At 39.0% G+C, this 18,833-nt stretch overlaps 1 protein-coding gene across 3 annotated transcripts in view; it reads right to left on the reverse strand.

The window, feature by feature from the left end:
- COL19A1 (collagen type XIX alpha 1 chain) overlaps window positions 1–18,833 on the reverse strand; it is a 340,055-nt gene that overhangs the window by 24,738 nt on the left and 296,484 nt on the right. For all 3 annotated transcript variants that reach the window (XM_032275604.1, XM_032275605.1, XM_032275606.1), the window contains 7 exons: window positions 17,502–17,555; window positions 12,928–12,972; window positions 8,834–8,878; window positions 8,631–8,693; window positions 4,415–4,450; window positions 4,238–4,282; window positions 1,310–1,480 (listed from right to left, as the gene is read on the reverse strand). In XM_032275604.1, coding sequence (XP_032131495.1) covers window positions 1,310–1,480; window positions 4,238–4,282; window positions 4,415–4,450; window positions 8,631–8,693; window positions 8,834–8,878; window positions 12,928–12,972; window positions 17,502–17,555 — 459 coding nt within the window. The remainder of the gene's footprint in view (window positions 1–1,309; window positions 1,481–4,237; window positions 4,283–4,414; window positions 4,451–8,630; window positions 8,694–8,833; window positions 8,879–12,927; window positions 12,973–17,501; window positions 17,556–18,833) is intronic.

Here is an 18,833-nt window from a genome sequence, read left to right on the forward strand (position 1 = left end):
GGCTCACTGTAACCTCTACCTCCTGGGTTCAAGCGATTCTTCTGCCTCAGCTTCCTGAGTAGCTGGGATTACAGGCGACCACCACCACACCCAGCTAATTTTTTGTATTTTTAGTAGAGATGGGGTTTCATTATGTTGGCCAGGCTGGTCTCAAACTCCTCACCTCATGATACCCCCGCCTCAGCCTCCCCAAGTGCTGGGATTACTGGGGAGCCAGTAATGAGCTGGCTCACACAAGGCATGAGCCACTGTGCACGGCCTGAGCCTTAATTTATAAACATTCTTGGGTAGGTTCCCCATCACTCTTCACTGAAAATTCCTCTATCCTGTCTGTGTGTAGGTATGTGATAATATTGTTGCAGGGTTTCTTAACATAATGGTGCTAGTTCATTTGTAACAACAAGCTGACTAGAATGCCAAAAAACAAAAATAAAAAAACACCCAATGTGATGGGCTTATAAAGTAGTGATTCCTGTAGGACAGAATAATTTCAAGAATGCTCTATTTCATTATCTTATTTTCACTGTGTATGTGACAAATGAACTTTAATTAATGCATCTAATACCAACTACTGACCCAGCACTGAGAGCTGAAGTTACACAGGCTTTATTCAAATAGAGTTTAAGAACAGTGGGCAAAAATAAACAAGTATGAAAATTGTGTGAATGCCCAGTTTTGCTTTATATTTGGTGTTGGTTGATTATCTAAGGATGCTGTCTTTAACTGTCCTACTTTACTTCAGAACCCTCCTTTCTTCCTAACATGGATGTTTTCAGATTAAATTTCTCTGCAGAATGGCCACTCACCACTCCTCCTGAGTATTAATAATGATATGGGCTTCCTTCACTAAATACTCTTTGCCTAAGTGGTTTCTACTTCAAAGCACTACTCAGGGCAGATCTGTTGTTCAACAAAATAGAGTATGAAATGGACATTTTCTTTGTAGTATAAGGAGACATTATGGATAGTACCTGTTTTTTAAAAGCATGGTTTTGAAGCCATCCAGATCTGGATCTGACACATTTAATCAATCTGTGACCTTGGGCAAATCAATGCTCATTTTATGCATTTATAAAAGTGGGTTGGAAAGGACACCAATCCTTCCAGAATGATTGTGAAGATCAAGTGAGGTAAAGTATAGTAAGTGCTTAGTAGAGGATCCGCCATGTAACTTTAAATGACAGCTATTGGTGCCCTCATAGGGGCCAGTTTAGGTTTATTTATTTGAAAGCTATTATCATTTCTTTCATTGTAAAAGGGATATATGGTTGCTACAAGCCAGGAGTCCTAAGCTCTTAGCACTACTTACTGGAATGCCAGGGGTGCCTGGAGAGCCCGGAGGGCCTTGGTGGCCAGGTGATCCCATGGAGCCCTTGTTTCCTGGGGGACCCACAGGACCGATGGCCCCCTTCATGCCTGTAAGGCCTGGTTTTCCCCGTTCACCTTGTGGGCCTCTGTCTCCTGGAATCCCCTGATCACCCTGTTCAGGAAAAAATAATAATAAAGAATAATCTCTTCTAGAGCCACATCAGCTGCAGTTGAGGGCAAAAGTTCTGGATTCATACTGGCACTTATTACCTGTTGGGACTTGGACAAATAACTTAAACTCTCTGTGTCCTAGCCTCCTCTCCTACAAAGTGGATATATTAATAGTAACTATTAAATAGGGTGATTTTGAGAACTAAATGAATTAATGCAAGTAGAGTGCTCAGAGTAATGCCTGGCATCTTGGCAGTACTCAATATATAAAAGTTAGTGAGAACGTTAGTTGTACTTTGTTGTTCATCTAGGATGATGGCAGTTTTGAGAGTCAACTTCAGCTATTACTTGAGGTCCGGGTCTCCTTTGCAATGTTAAAGGAAGATTGCCAAGTGGATCTTGTTACTGAGACTTTTCACTTAAAAAAATGTCAGGACACTCAAAATCTCTCCTAAAACATATGCTCTCCCCTCCCCTGGCTTTGCCCTATTTGTTTGGTCTTTATTAGATTCTTCAGGTTTGTTCTCTGTATTTGTGCTTTACATGTGTATGCATGTGTGTGCATGTGTATGTGTGTGTGCGCACTACGGTTTGATCACTGTGTCCTAAATATATACATATTTAGGTATATATGTGAGGTGAGAAGGGAGAGCCATTGAAAAAGATCAAAGCAGGTGACTGGGGGAGGATATCATGAGATCATTTACTTAACAATATAAATGAACTACAGAAGAATCAGTTGAATAAGATGTCATAATTGATTAGTAAAATACTATCTTAGATGTTCCTAAATCTGATATGAAAGTAAAATACTACATTATATGTACTTAAATCTGATATGAAGTTTCCTTGATGCTGTTTTTTATCCTGGAATGTTTTTCCATATTCCAGGATAAAAAACAGCATCAAGGAAACTTGATGCTGTATGTGTTTGTGCAAGAGAGAATGAGAGTGCAGGGGAGGGAGAGAGAGAAAAAGAGAGAGAAGAGAGAGAGAGAGATTGAGAGAGAGAGAGAGAGATCATGGCAGTTGCTTCAGTCATAGATTTTCAAATATTTAGTTGTATAATTCCAGGAGGTGATCCTCACACAAAATATGATGGAATGGTGCTTGAAGCTGCCCTGCATCTCATTATATTATTCTTTTAACTATGACTATTCTGCAGAAGGCCAAATTATATTATTCATCTAACTATGACTATTCTGCAGAAGGCCAAATTCTATTTCTCTTGACTTAAAAAAATAACAAAAATAAAAGAACAGTTACAGAGATTTATGTCATCATAGAATCAGATATAGAAAGAAGCCATGTAGAAAGAAATAAAAGCAGTTGGGACTAGAATCAATGCTGCTGTCTTAGTTATAAAAAAATATATCTGCATACATGTCTGTCACTCCAACTCACATTTGGAGAAATTTCTGAGATGACTGGAAAAAATATTAGCACACTTTGATCAATGATTAATACTCTGATCATGTGCAAAATAAATGCAACCTTTAACATACTAAAATTATTTTATGTTAGGTACAAAGATGTTTATTATTATGACAACTAGAAAGAATCCAAATGTCCAGCAGATGAAATAAGTTAAATAAGGTACAGTCAAACAGTAGAATAACATATAGCAATTAAAAGGTAGCTATAGAATTGTATTTACTGACAAGAAAAGATGATCAATATATATTGTTAGGTGAAAAAAGTCACTTACAATACAGCATAAACTCCTTTATGGAAAAGTATATATTTATATTAATGCATATAAATATATGTGTATATTATGTACACATATGGAAATACAGAAACATGTCCAAATGTCACACTGTTTATCTCTGTGTAGTTGGATAGGGTAGAGTTTTTCTTTCCTTTTAAATTTACATTGTCTGTATTTTCACATTTCCTTTATTTATTATGGATTATATATATGATAATAAACAAAAGCTAGCAAACTGACACCAGTATATAACACATGCCCACATTCACACACGATAACAACCCTTAATAGAATTACATTAAGTAACAATGTTTGAGAAACTTCTTGCAGTGGCCTGACTCTACCACAAATTAATTCCATTAATTCTAGTGGAAACTTATTCTAGTAGAAAATGTTGAGGTTCATTAAAGGAAATAAAGAGAAATTGCAACAATGACATTAATGCTCCAAACAACACAAAAACATATAACATAATTAGTATTACTAGTAACTTCACTATACTTTCAGTTACCCTTTCCATTTCTCTACCCCCTCACACCACCTCCTTTACTCTACTTAGTTTTTCTATATGTCAGTAGTTCTCAACTGTAGTGATTTTGCTTCCCAGGAGGCATTTGGTGATGTCTGGGGACACTTTTGGCTGTCACAGTTGGAGGGATGGTGGTGCTACTGCATCTAGTGGATGAAGGCCATGGATGCTGCTAAGCATTTTACAACTCCAAAGCAGCCAACCACAACAATTATCTGCCCCTGCTATTCACAGCGCTGAGGTTGAGAAACCTTACTCTAGATAAAAAGAACATGGGTGACGGTTATAGTAGAGATATATGTCTGAGACAGGAGGATGATAAAAGCTTTCCAAACTTTAATAGCAAAGTATACTTGGCTGTGTACAATGGCCAACTACATAGATGTAACCATATGACACCCTAGCCTTTACATAATTGGTGATTTGCAAGGGCTTACACACATAATTGTGTAACCCAAATGATGGGACAGTTGTTAACAGACAGACTTGAATAACAATCACAATAGTAATATACATACACGTTCTCCTTTGGGGCCTCTGTCTCCAGGCTTACCCTTGATGCCCTGAAAAACAGATGTCAACATGAAAATCACTGCTTGCCAAGACTTTTCATCAATCTGATTGATCTAAATGTTGGTAGGTGTTCTGGATGCAGTATGCATTGTAACTTTAATTTTAAATGATATTTTCCATACCTGAGCGCCTGGTATTCCATCTTTTCCATTTATTCCCTATAAAGACAAAAAAGGATTAGTATTTCTAATTCTGCATTAACATAGTTAAACATAACAAAAGGGTAAAGTTTCAAGGACAGTTCCTTAATCATGTTTTTTCTGAGAGCTTGGTAAAGCAAGGTGAGGTAGAGAGAAAGAAAGAAACAGATTAATAGAATCAGACAGCCCTGCGTTCAGATTCTGACTCTGTCACTTACCAGTCCCATTAATGTTTTTGGGCAATTTACTTAACCTTAATAGCAGCAGCCTCTTCACTAGTGAGGAAAATAAATAACCTTAAAACTAAGAATTAAGTGAAATAACATGAAAAATACATGGTCCACTATAAATAGTCAACAAAGATTATTTTCCTTTCTCATTCTCCTATCAGGTCATCCTGAGAAATAAGAAGGTGCCTCATGGCATTAGGTGGCTGGAGTATGGCATTTTTGTTACCTTCTAACAGGTTTTCCAGCACAGAGACTCATTCTTAGTAAATGGTCTCAGTTGCTGCTAGAGAAATTTTGTAACGTGGCCAGAGCATGATCCTACTATAAAATAAACTGTCAGTGAGAGAACAACTGTTATTTTTCAGTTGGAAATATGAAAGAAAAGCAAGCAATGTATAATCATGGTTTTGACCATCTTAAGCAGTCACTTTTTATTAGAAAACTGGAAGTTTCTTTAACTTTAAAAAGGAGTTCTAGAAGTGATAACGAAGCCTAGTCCTGCTTAAATATTTATAAGACTAAGAGAACTATTGGCTGGGAGATATAAGAAGGAAAAGTATTTGAGGTCAAATCAAATTCCCAGGGTCCAACAGCAGATGTGTTTTTGAGATTTGATTTGAAGAGGGAGATCAAGGTGAGGAATATGATTTCTTAGCCAGAAAGCAATTGAATGGACATGCTCCTCCAAAAGCCCAAGGGAATTTTATTGTGCCGGAATGGATTCTGTGAGGATGGAACTGCAAAGAACTGCATGTTTTCACTGCTATAAATTATACTCATATCTGTCACAGTTGATAACCCAACCATAGTCCGCCAACCTCTCTGAAACATCCTGGGAATTACTGAGAGTATGTTAACTAAGACCATGTTACCTGAAGTGTATGGTTCAAAGAATTTATTACATTCATACACACAAGGAACAAAGATAAAGCTGATTAAGGAGAGGAAACAGCTGTGTCACTTGAATAAAAGAAGATAAATCTAGTGTGAAAATGTAATTCATGTTTTTGATGATAACAATGTAAGAAAAGAACCCTATAACCTGTTTTTTACTGCTAGTAATTTATCAAAGACTATCATGAGTGTCCTCTTTTGTATAGGAAGGTGTTACTTTCTATCCGCAAGGGAGTCGTGCTTTCAGGGATTTTTAGAATAACTCATATGTATTTGCTCCTCTCTATGCTCACCTCATTCATCTGGCAAAGCCCCATTCCTGGGTACAACCAACTTTCATTCTCTCTACCTCACATCTGCATCTGAGCAGCTAACTGGCTGAAGAAAACCACGTATCTTTGCTTGCTTGTTCCAACCTAGATGTATAACAGCAGATTGCAAGTTGCCCCTCAGCATTACCAGGTCATCCTTCTGTATTTCCCAATTTGACTACCTTTCTATGTTTCTGAAAGTACTAATTCACACATTTTCCTGTCTCTTCAAACCTCCAGCATCACCTCCACACTGTTCACACTTGGATGACCTGCATTCTTCTTTCACTAATAAACAAAAGAGAGCCTTCTCACCATCCCTCCACCAGTTGCATCAATCTTCATGGATTTGCACCCCAACTTTGGCACTCCACACCCCACAGTTAGGAAGGATGAACTGCCCCTGTTTCCAGTTAAGACCAATTCCCACTTGTGAGTATACCAGTTCTACTCAAAGTAATCTTTCCTCTCTTGTGTCATCAAATTTTCCTCTCTCAACTGGATCATTCTTACCAAGACATTAACATGCTGTGATCTCTCCCACCAATGACCTCCACATTTCCAATGCAGTAGAGAATTATCAGCCCTCATATTACTGATCTGTATGTTGATCACTCCTTTCTCCTTTCTCTTAAAACAGTTCACTTGACATCCAGGAAACCTCAGTCACCTGATTTTCTTTCTGTCTCTCTGGCAGCAGTTTCTTAGCCTTCTTAGTTGGGTCCTCTTCCTAACATTTGAAGTGCTCTCTTCCTTCCTATCCTTAGTGACCCTTACTTTTCCAGGCTCAGGTTTAGATGCCCAAATTGGTCTCTAATCCTGGCTTCTCCCAAATTCCAGGTGCCTATATCCACAGTGTACTTGACATCTCCACTTGAATATCAACTAGTGCTTCAACATGAACATGTCCAAAACAGAACCCTTGGCTCTCCCTCCCAAATCCACCGATCTTCAGCCTGCCCCATTGTACCAAATAGCAGAACTCTCACATAGTTGCTCAGACTCCACACCACAGCTGTGATTGGTCTCTTTTCCTCACTCTTTGCATCTAGTCTATCAGCAAGTTTTGTTGCTTGCTGGCTCTCCCTTCAATGTACATCCTAAGTTCCCCTACTCCCGGCTGTTCCCACTGTCACCATCCCTTGTGGAGGTGATGGTGATGTTTTCTTACTGCTCTATCTTCTTCTGCCCTGCTCCCTACAGCCTACTCTCCACACAGTATCAGGGTGATTCTGAAAATGTTCAATCATTTTCATTCTTTGCTACAAAAGATCCAGTGGATTTCCATCATATTTCAAATGAAATCCAAACCTCATTCCCTGGCTTGGAAGTTCTTCATGGTCTGGCCACTGCCTATATCTCCCTCTGTATCCTTCCCATTCTTCCTTCACTTAGTTCATTCTTGACTTCATGCCTTTTGATGAGGTCTTTGACCTCATCAGGCTCACTTCTGTCCTAGCCACTTCTTTTTTCCTGAAACAATGGCCTCCTGACCTTCCCATGTTTTGATTTCTCACTTTGTGCAGGTTTCTGCTCAAATTGCAGGCAAATCTTCTCTGAGTCCACTATTTGAATAATAATCCAGAGCTTTACTCTACGTATACCTTCTTCTACTGGAAACTGTGTGTGCGTGTGTGTGTGTGTGTTGTTTTTATCCATTTTCCTACACTAGAATGCAAAAGCTATGAGTTGTTAGCACCTAGAACAGTGCCTAGCATGTAGGAGGTGCTCAAGAAATATTTGTTGATGAACAAATTGCTTTTTGCATAATCTCCTGGGGACTCAATGGCAGGCTTCAATGAGATGGCTTGCAGGGGATGGGGATGAGGAGGTTACAGGAGGCAGGGAATGAAACTAACATTATCAGGTACCTTCCATAGCCAGGCACTTTCCATATGTAATGGCACTTAAGTGACTCATAAAATCCTTTCAGCCATAATTCAGACCCAGATCTTCCTGACTCTAAATTGCATTTTTTCATGTTGCCTTCTCTGGGGAAATGGTGGCCACCAACCCTGAAGGTTTCATAGAGGTGCCAAACATCCTGAATTCTGTGCTGCTTGTTCACCTTGCCTTCCTTCCTGTATACACCATAGCAAATAAACCAGCAATGACCTTTTATGAAGCATAACTCTGAGAGTGAGGTGTGTCTTATTCATCTTAGATTCCCTCCCTAGGGGCCCAGCACATTCTTAGCAAACAGCAGTGACTAGATGAATTTATGTGCAATTGAATTACTCAGAATGATTGTTACAATGTCACATCAATACCACAGATCAGTAACCAAGAGCTCTTTTAGGACACAAGGGGATGAGACATTTGCCAGCAGTGATTTATGAAAGTGTAAGAACAAGGACTGTATATAAAGGAGGAAATTTGAGAAAATAGCTTCTACTTTGGGATTTAGCTAAACATACAGGTATTATATCTAAGTCTTTGGTTTCTTTGTACTTTAAGATGTGACAGGCCATTATATTCTCTTTAAGTTTGTTGAGAACGTTAGGCTTAAGAAATAATGAGTCAGATTTCCTGACACTTAAAACTCTCACTATTTTCAACACTGTTTAAGACATAAAGATACCACACACATATCTAGGGAACTCAGTGAGAACTCCAGTCCATGCCATCAAAATCCATCTGCACAATTTTCTTAGTCCTTGGAAACTGCTTATTCAAATCTCAGAATTTCTGAGGCAGTAGATGAGGAGATAATGTTAGAGCGTTTCTCTAGGTGGCATATTTTAAGCAGTAAGAAGTACTTACTGGCTTTCCTGAGGGTCCTTCTGGTCCAGGGAAACCTATATCTCCAACAGGTCCCCTCTCACCCTATAAACACATCCACAGACACAAATTAATTGCCAAGAAATGTTTTAAAGCTGCACGCAAGTACAACACAAGTACAACAGTCATGAAAGTTTTTTTCTAGGGTTTGAGTTTCACAAGAGGATTTTTAACTGCCAACTCACCGGTTCCCCTGGAACTCCTGGGGGCCCTGGGGCACCAGGTTTTCCCTGGTAAGGCAAATTGAAGAGAAATGTTAGGAGCCAAATTGCTGAACGACACCATGTGCTTCTCTTCCCCCACCTTGAGTTTAAAATGCTCCTAATGCTGTTGCTCTCCAAATTAAAGTGGCATTTCTGGCCAGGTACGGTGGTTCACATCTGGAAGTCCAGCACTTAGGAAGCTGAGGCAGGCAGATTACTAGAGGTCAGGTGTTTGAGACAAGCCTGGCCAAAATGGTGAAACTCTGTGTCTACTAAAAATAATACAAAAATTAACCAGGCACGGTGGCATGTGCCTGTAATCCCAGCTACCCAGGAGGCTGAGGCAGGAGCATCACTTGACCCCAGGAGGCGAAGGTTGCAGGGAGGCAAAGGTTGCAGTGAGCCAAGATCATGCCACTGCACTCCAGCCTGGGTGACAGAGCAAGACTCTATTTCAATAAATAAATAAATAAATAAAAATAATAAACAAATAAATAATAGTGGCATTTCTAAGAGGACAGAGTCTGGGAAAGGTATAGTCAACTCTGAAGGCCATAAGGTTCAGACTGGGGTACAGTTCTCTGAATATATATTTGTGTGGATGGTGGACGATAGGAGAGGAGAATATTTCTGAAAATATTAGACCAAAATATCATTATTATTGGAAATCCCTGTTGTGCTTATTTTCCTGGCAGCTCTTCTTTACTTGGTGGGTGGAAAAATGGGCACAGAACATCAAAGAAGTTTTTTTTCTAGGGTTTGACTTTCACAAGAGGGTTTTTAAGTTCATAAGACAATCTGAAAAAATCAGGTTTGATTTGAAAAGTCATGTTTTGTTGGCAGGAAAAGAAACAGATCAGTTTGTGTCAATACACCATGGCTTGGATGACTGACAACAGGGAGATCCTGGAGCAGACAGGCCACAGGGAGGGACAAGAGGGGCAGACGGCCCAGCGGAGACTGGTAGCACACGAGGCCAAAGTGTGCAGGCAAGGCTTGTGAGGTTGCCTCTGAGAAGGAACCACCTCCTGTTCCTTGGACCTAATGTGACTGGGAAACAGACAACATGGGATATAGGTGTGGGGCTGAGACCTTAGAAAGCCAAGTAGTTTTAGGAGAAATATGAAAAGAAGGGAGATTTTTCCCACTTGCTGTTTAGAATTCCAGAAGGAGATCCCTCCATAGGTACAGATGCGATGCTGAATGGCAAAGCTAGGGAGACACAAAGTTGGAGGCAGCATCCCTGACTCCCCATAGATTGCATGTGCTAAAGTTGTTGGGGGCCTGAGCAGGAAGATGTGTTAGAACTGAGAAGGCCAATGTCCTGAAGGGTCTTAGTGTAGGACATGGCGGGTATGGAGGGCTCAGGTCTTGAGATCTGAAACATAGAGATCAGCGACATTGATGGAAGTCATCCCTAAGGTCAGGTAGGACGAGCAGAGAACTCAGAGCATCTGGGGGACAGCATGCTGAGCAGAGGCCCCACCCCACCACCAGCACTCACAGGCACTCCCTCCTGTAAACCCACATGCCATCATCAGAGAAGGGCAAAGAAAGAAGCTCTAGGGGGAATCCCTGGATAGTCCTGTATATACTGGAAAAGGATAGACTGGTCTGTCATAGGAAGAGCAGGATTGGGTTCCCTTGGTAATGAGTTGAATGGCCAGCATGTCTGCGTGGGCAGGTATCACCCCTGCTTCAATTAGAACAATCACCATTTTTCAAAAAAAATTTTTTTTATCATGGTAAAATATATAAACTAAAGTTTACCATCTAAACCATTTTTTTTTGAGATGAAGTCTTGCTCTGTCACCAGGCTGGAGTGCAATGGTAGAATCTTGGCTCACTGAAACCTCTGTCTCCTGGGTTCAAGCGATTCTCTTGCCTCAGCCTCCCAAGTAGCTGGGATTACAGGTGCCTGCCACCATGCACAGATAATTTTTGTATTTTTAGTAGAGACCACGTTTCACCATGTTGGCCAGGATGGTGTTGGTCTCTTGACCTCATATGCCGCCTGCCTTGGCCTCCGAAAGTGCTTGGATTACAGGTGTGAGCCACCGCGCCCAGCCATCTAAACCATTTTCAAGTGTACGTTTAAGTGGCACTAAGTGCATTCACACTGTCATCTAGTCATCACCATTGTTTTATCTTCTGAGCCATAGAAGGGCTAGTTATAAAAACCAAATATACATCTTTAACTGAACATATTTGTAGTATGTAAAATTTTTATCCTTTCCTGTTTCTGTAATTGTCAGTCAATGGTGTTATTTTATTTTCTGAGACAGGGTCTTGCTCTGCTGCCCAGGCTGGAGTGCAGTGACACAATCTCAGCTCACTGCAACCTTCATTTCCCATGTTCAAGTAATCCTCCCACCTCAGCCTCCAAGTAGTTGGGACTAAAGGTGCCCAGCTAATTTTTGCACTTTTTGCAGAGACAGAGTTTTGCCATGTTGCCCAGGCTGGTCTTGAACTCCTGGGCTCAAGAGTTCCACCCGTCTCGGCCTCCCAGGGTGCTGGGATTGTGGTGTGAGCCTACTGTGCCTAGTCATTTAATGCTTTTAATTATGACATATGAAAACTGCTTTGTTAGTAAATACATCAGATCTTAGACATACAAATAAGTGGCAGGCTAGCCCCTTATCTAAATAATGCTGCCTCTTTGAAAAACATATTTGGAATTTCTCATTTGGACTGCCTGTTGCCACTGTTGCACATCTTTAAATACTTTCAATGGTGCCAGTATTTTTTCCTAGAAGATAAGCTTAATTTAACATAATAGCAAAATGTAATATGTAGAAACACCTGAGTGAATACAATGAAAAAATTAAACTTTATTATACCACAAGGAAACAAAAATTCAAATCACAGGATGTGAGTATAAGAGGAATAGGTTGTAAGGGTTCTCTAAGGACACTTCCAGAAACTAATTTCCAAATATGTTGCTGGAAATGGTAGAGAGTGAGGCAGTGGTGAGGGAATAGAATTCAGTGTGTAGTCAACTTTCAAGAATACTTCCTTTTATAAAAAATTTGGAAAGAGTTTCTAAAGAGGATATTTTCATGTTACTTTTACAGTCATACGAATATTTGACTTGATCTATAATGGCTAAGTAAGAGAATGGCATTGTCTATGAAAGATGAAGATGATGGATGGGGCTCTGTTTTGTGTGGTTAGAAATTAATGAAGTGAAGTAGAGTGGCTCTGAGCACTTTGTGGGATGGCAGTGGGTAATGGGCAGGGCTTTGAGTGGTGTTGGGTGTCAGGAGATCTCAGGGGGTGACTGTGGGTGGTGATGGTAGGGCCCTTATCTTATCTTTCTTATGTTCTTGTGATACAAGCCCATGGTTTTCACTGACTTTCCTGTAATGTTATTCTGGGCCTGCCCGGCAGGGGCACCTAGCAAGAGGATAAATGGTCTCTTATTCATAAAGCGTGACCACAAAATTTTAATTAGAGCATCATGAATGAAGATCAGAATGATCTCTAGGGCTCAGAGAAATAATTTCAACCTTTCATAGAGCACTTACTATTCATTTGAAAAGACCTTGATGAGATTAAAACATTTGACACCAGAGAGCAACAAAAATGACTGAGAGGATTGAAGGGCTAGTTTACGAGGAAACATTAGCAGCAATAAAACTCTGCTAATAACACCTAGCTAAGGAATTGCAACTTAATACAAGGAACCTGACGTACATGCCTGAGGATAAGAACTCTGTCTTTTGAAGATTGAGAAACCTTGAACTATGACAAGAATAGAGAAACACAATGAAATTTCCAGAGCTGTGCTCATAAATTAATGTATAATAACTGGGGTTCCTTTCCCCTACATGAAAGTGACTTGGGAAGGAAAAAAAAGAGGACAAAAAACAAAAAACAAAAAAAAAAAATAGGAAATAGAGGATTCTGGAGGTGGAAAATACAGGGAGTGTTATTTATGAAACTAGAATCGTCAGGAACCTCATGCCATGGGAGTTATGGCATGCTCTCCTGCCCTTCTTGATCCCTGGCCACAGGTGTATCATGGAGATAGAACTGTTTACCTGTGAAAATGATGTGAAATAATCTGAACTCACCGACATCCCTGCTATTCCTGGGGGACCCGCTGGGCCTCGATCTCCCTGTTGGGATTTAAAAATATTGCCACTTATAATAACATCTATGAAGTCTTTACTTATAAAATTATTCTCAAATAATGATTTGGATTCAGTAAAGTTTTCCTTTGGATCTGTTGTTATCAATATTAGCTGGGGTGAAGCTAGTGCGTAGATGGAAAAATAACAAACTGAGTGGCCAACCGCCAATTGAACTTGTTACAGCTTTTTTATTTTCCATAAAGCTAAAGTAGATAATAGTTTTAACGAAAACAAGCATAGATGTTATAATTTCTGTGACCTATTTTAATGTCCCCATACATACTTATAGCTAAAATCAGTCAACATTTTTATTCCACATATTCAAAAGATCATTACTCTTATTTAAATGATTAAGCACTTTGAGTGTCTTCCAAAAAGCTTTTCCTAGCCTTGTCTCATAGGATGTAGAGTTAGAATAAACTGATCTACAACTAATGATTTGTAGTTCTCATTTGGTCACTGAGAAGATCACTTGAATTGAAACTGTACAACAGAGTGACTCAACTCCTTTTTAAGAGGCAATGTGATATTTTAGATAAACCTGACAATGCTAAAAATACTAACGATTATATATGGGATAATAAAATGGCAATTTTGTTGGGCAAAAACGGAATTAAAAAAAGTTATAACTTTATTCAGGGACATAAAAGACTTGATTTAATGAAGAGATATTCTTTGTTCTTGGAGAGTAAGACAATGTTGTAAAGGTGTCATTGCTAAGTAAACTAATTTATAAATTCAATGCAATTCTTACAAAATTGCAGTTTGATCAGATGATACTAAAGTTTACTAGTGATAATAACTAAGAGGATAAAAAAATTAAAAGAAGAGATACTAGTGATACCAATATTTACATATAATAAATAAAGCCATAATGAAATATTGGCATAAGATTAAGCAGCATATCAATATATTATAATAGAAATATCAGAAACATACCAGCACTTATAATATAATTTTATTTAACAAATAGTGCTAATAATTGGATAATTTCTTTGGAAAAAGTTTAATTCTTCTCTTTACATTATATCTCATATAAATTCCATATCTATTTATATAAAAATAAAATAACATAAACTATAAAAAAAGCTCAAAGAATATATTAGTGACAGTCTGAGCTCTGTTGAAAATAAAAGTGGTCATTTTGGGCATAAAAGTAAAACAAGAAATCATAAGGAAAAATAGTGTTAGATATGACTACATTAAGGTTATATTTATAAGAAGATTAAACATAAAAATGAAAGGAAAAGACTAGGATGTGTTGGATAAAAACTCCAACACATAAGATAGATGTAATGTCTTTAATATATGAAGCATAGCTATCATCAAAAAGAAAAAAATAACTAATAGAAACATGGGTAAAGGACATAAACAGGCAATACACATCAGTTTCCCTCTGTTCCTTTTGAATTATGAAATTTTCATTTTTGAAATTAATATACTTCAACTTTTCATTCAATAAAACATTTGCATGTCTCATGTCTCCTATTCCTTACCCACTAGCCCCTAATGAGCCTGCCTCTTACTCTCATAGTTACACTTGACACTTTGTCAATGAAAATATTTACTGCCCATCCATAATCTCAATTTCATGCATTTCCACTGTGGACCACCATTCCACATCATTCTAACTTACTCTTTGAGTGCCCTGAACCACTAAACCCTAATCCATTGATGGCACAAATTTATTATCTTTCACTCCCTGGATGACCTTTCCTTCTTTTCTGCCTAGTTAAAATTGCATGGTTTCTTGTTATAATAATTCCCTTGTGTATGCCAATAAGCTAATAAGTGTCTTGTCCCATTCTTCCTTCTAGTACTAACCTGTCAAAAGCAGAACATTGTTGTCCCAACTGCCCTCCTATTCTGTGCCTTTACCTGAATATCTGAATGTGGCTGGACAAGCGCATGTGGTTTTTCTTTTTTTTTTTTTTTTTTTTTTTTTGTGATGGAGTCTCATTCTGTCATCCAGGCTGGAGTGCAGTGGCACAATCTTGGCTCACTGCAACCTCCACCTCCTGGGTTCAAGTGATTCTCCTGCCTTAGCCTCATGAGTAGCTGAGATTACAGGCACCTGCCACCACACCCAGCTATTTTTTAGTAGAGATGGGGTTTCACCATGTTGGCCAGGCTGGTCTTGAACTCCTGACCTCAAGTGATCTGCCTGCCTCAGCCTCCCAAAGTGCTGGGATTACAGGTGTAAGCCACTATGCCCTGCCAGCACACGTAGTCTTGTTGAGAGGTCTCACTTTAGTTCATGACCATAAACCTCAAGAGGGTCACTAGGGCTGAGCAGTCATCCCACTTCTGTGGGCCCTGAACCCTCTCTCTTTCCTAGAGGACCTTCTCTTTAAATCCCCAACCTCTTTCCCTATCTTGCTCTTGGATAATGACCTTGCTTCCTCTTTATCTGAGAAAATTTAAGCAATCAGAAAACAACTTCTGTAGACTATATCCAATACATCTTCCTGCCTATCAATCTCTGCCCCCATACTCTGCTTTCTCCCCTTTTACTGTAGATAAACTATCTTCTCTGAAGCCAAACCCTTCATTTATGCACTAGATCCCCTTCCTTCTAGGCTATTTAAAGACATTGGTGCAGCATTCTCTCCTCTCTCTCCAGCGTATAATCCCTATCTTCCCCCTTTCTACTGGGTCATTCCTTTAGCATATAAGCAATCTAATATTTCTACCATCTTCAAAATATATCTTATAAAGCCTTCACCCTACTTCCTCTAGCAGCCTCCAGCTTATTTATTTGCTATCCTTTGCAGCAAAACTCTGTGAGCATTATTTATACTGACTTGCTGTCTCTAGTTTTTTCCTTGTTCTCTCTTAAATCCATTCAAGTACACAGTTGCTCCTACAATATAGTGAAACAATAATTTCTGTGGTCAAGGTCACCCATGACCTCTACATTGCTAAATCCAATGTTCAATACTCGACCATTCTGCTTGGCCCCATCCCCATTCTACTTGACCTATCTGCAGTATTTGAGACACGTGATCACCCATTTCCCTTTGATTCATTATTCTCTCTTGGACTGTAGGATACCAAGTTTTCCTGTTACCTCCCTGGTTACTTCTTAGTCTCCCTTGCTCCTTCCACCTTTTCTTCTTGATCTCCTAATACTGGAGGGCCTCAGGGCTCAATCCTTGACCCTTTTCTCTTTCTAAAAAGTCTACTGTCATTCCCTTGGTAATCTTATCTAGTCTCCTGGGTTTAAGACAACATGTCTATGCTTAGAACAGCCAAATTTATATTTCCACTTAGACTTCTTTTCCAGACTCCATACTTTTATATCATACTGCCTACTCAATACCTTCACTTTACTGTCTAACAGATACTCCAAGTTTGGTCTTATGTACAAAATTAAACTCCTGATAATTCCATCCCTTCAAAATAGGCCTTGCTCATCATAGCTGTCCTCATTTCAGATGACGTCCGTCCTATTTTGCAAACTGCTCAGGTCATAAAACTGAGGGTCGTCTTTGACTCCTCTTTATTCTCTAATAATTCAATCAATCTGAAAATCTTATCAGTGCCACCCTCAAAATATATCTAGAATCCAGGCATTTTCACCATCTCCACTGTTTCTGCTCTGATCTGAGCCAACATCAACTGGCACCTGAATTACTGGCTATCTTCTAACTGGCTTCCCTACCTCCACCCTTGCACTCCCTCTGGCTGCAAGTTTCCTCATGCCACTACTCAGAAATCACTGATGGCTCTGCATTTTACACAGAGTGAAAGATAAAGGCCTTACAATGGCTGCTAAGCCTCTTTATTAGTGCTTCTCAAACTACCTGTGGTGAAACAGCAATCTCTTATTTATGTTCTAATATATAATGAACAAAGATAATTCTACTGTCACATGCTTGCTAGACAATTTTAGACAAATGATTCGACATGTTTTTAGGTGCTTGTTCTCAGTCTCTGTACTAACATTGCCACAGAACCCATAACAAAGGGTCTGCAGACTGGCACTGGTTCTCCACTGGCTATACATTGAGTAGCACTGCTCTATATGACAAGGCCACTTCTCACCTCTGCCCCCACCTCTCTGACCTCATCTCCTACGACTACCCCTCACTCCCTCCCCTGGTCTCTTTGGATGCATCACGAAATCATAAGTCTCAGGGTCTTTAGAGCTGCAGCTTCCTCTTCCTGGAACATTATTTCTCCAGACTGGGGGGACTTGGGGCTCCCTCTCACCTCCTTCAGGTCTTTGCTCAGATGTTACCTTCCTACCCCCTCAGCACTCCTGGTCCTCCTTAACCCATCCTACTTTTTCTTTCTTTCCATAGCCCCAACAATAAGAAGTATTTTTAAATGCTTATTCTTTCAGTTTCCATATCCTTTTGCTGGAATATAAGTCCCACGAGTATGGAAATTTTTGTCTGTTTTGTTCCTTTATATATCCCTAAACCGAAGACAGTTTTGGGCACTTTAGGTGCTCAGTAAATAATTTTCAATGTTGAATAAATGAACACATTTCTAACTTCTGTGCTTACCTTTACACCTGGAAATCCTTCTAATCCTGGCAATCCCATTGCACCAGGCTCTCCCTGTTAAATATGAACATAAAAAATGCAGGAGCAATAATCAAAAGGTTTTTAAGCATTGGTTTCTAAAGTAAAGATATTTTTGCTTAGCCTTCCCACCCCAAACATTGATTGTAATTTAGCAAGGAAATGATATGCTCTATTTTAAAGCGATGTATTATTGCATTTGGTGTTTGAAAATAGTTTGAGAATAAAAGCTGTTCTCCAGAGAGGTATATTTTCTGATTAATCATTTTTATTCTGATTGACAATCTAAGCAGAATGAATCCCTCTGCTCAGTGATAACTCCAATTTCAATAAGAACCGGAATGAAAGATGGGGCTTTAATAAAGTTTACCAATTTGTGCAACCTGGTGCTGCTAGATTTTCAGAGAATAAGAATAAACTGTTTCAGAGTAGATGAAGATGGAGCACTCAAAACAAAGTTTATCATTTATAAATATTCTCTGCAGCTGGACAAGAATTGTGAATGCTTAAGAGGTTGACCCCAGGAACAATATCTCCAATAACTCTAAAAGTTATAGCTCAAGTTGATGAGTCAATGAAAGGGGGTAGGTTAGTGTTTCCTATTTTAAAAAAATTTTTACATTTTCTAGTGTATGGTCCCAGGCTAGCTGGAGCCTGTAGGTCCTCAAGGAACAAATTAGGAAAAGCTGTGGTGAAGGAAGTTGCTAACTTTGAACAAAAAAAAAAAAGCTTTAGGAAAGGGGTGTCTGATATTTTGGCTTCCCTGGGCCACAATGGAAGAAAAAGAATTCTCTTCCAATAAAATACTCTACCACTAACGATAGCTGATGAGCTAAAAAAAAAAAAAATCACAAAAAATCTCCTAATGTTTTAAGAAAGTTTACAAATTTGTGCTTGGCCATATTCAAAGCTGTCCTGAGCTGCATGTGGCCCACGGGCCATGGGTTGGACAAGCTTGCATTAGGGCTTTAAGTTAAAAAGAGATAAAGTAGAAAGTTGTTTGATGCCTTCTTGTTAATAAATTAATGTTCACTGCAAATATTTTCTTAGGACACTGGATGCTTTAGACATAATCACAAAGAAGCAGGAGCTTTCAAATTGTATTCTCTGTACAATGTATTTTTGCATACATAATTCCAATCTGCTTCAAAAATATTACCAAGGATATAACTTCATTATTATTTATAACATTGCCCTTGTTACAGAATACTTAATGAGTGAGCATATGACTTGATATGCTTTGTATGCTTCAGAAATCTTTTTAAATGCCCCCTAATTTGTATCTTGACAATTGATTTTAAAAAAAGTTCAGAT

The sequence above is a fragment of the Sapajus apella genome, unplaced genomic scaffold (assembly GCF_009761245.1).
Source record: "Sapajus apella isolate SASKATOON/1434 unplaced genomic scaffold, GSC_monkey_1.0 scaffold6, whole genome shotgun sequence".
NCBI classification, from domain to species: Eukaryota; Metazoa; Chordata; class Mammalia; order Primates; family Cebidae; genus Sapajus; species Sapajus apella.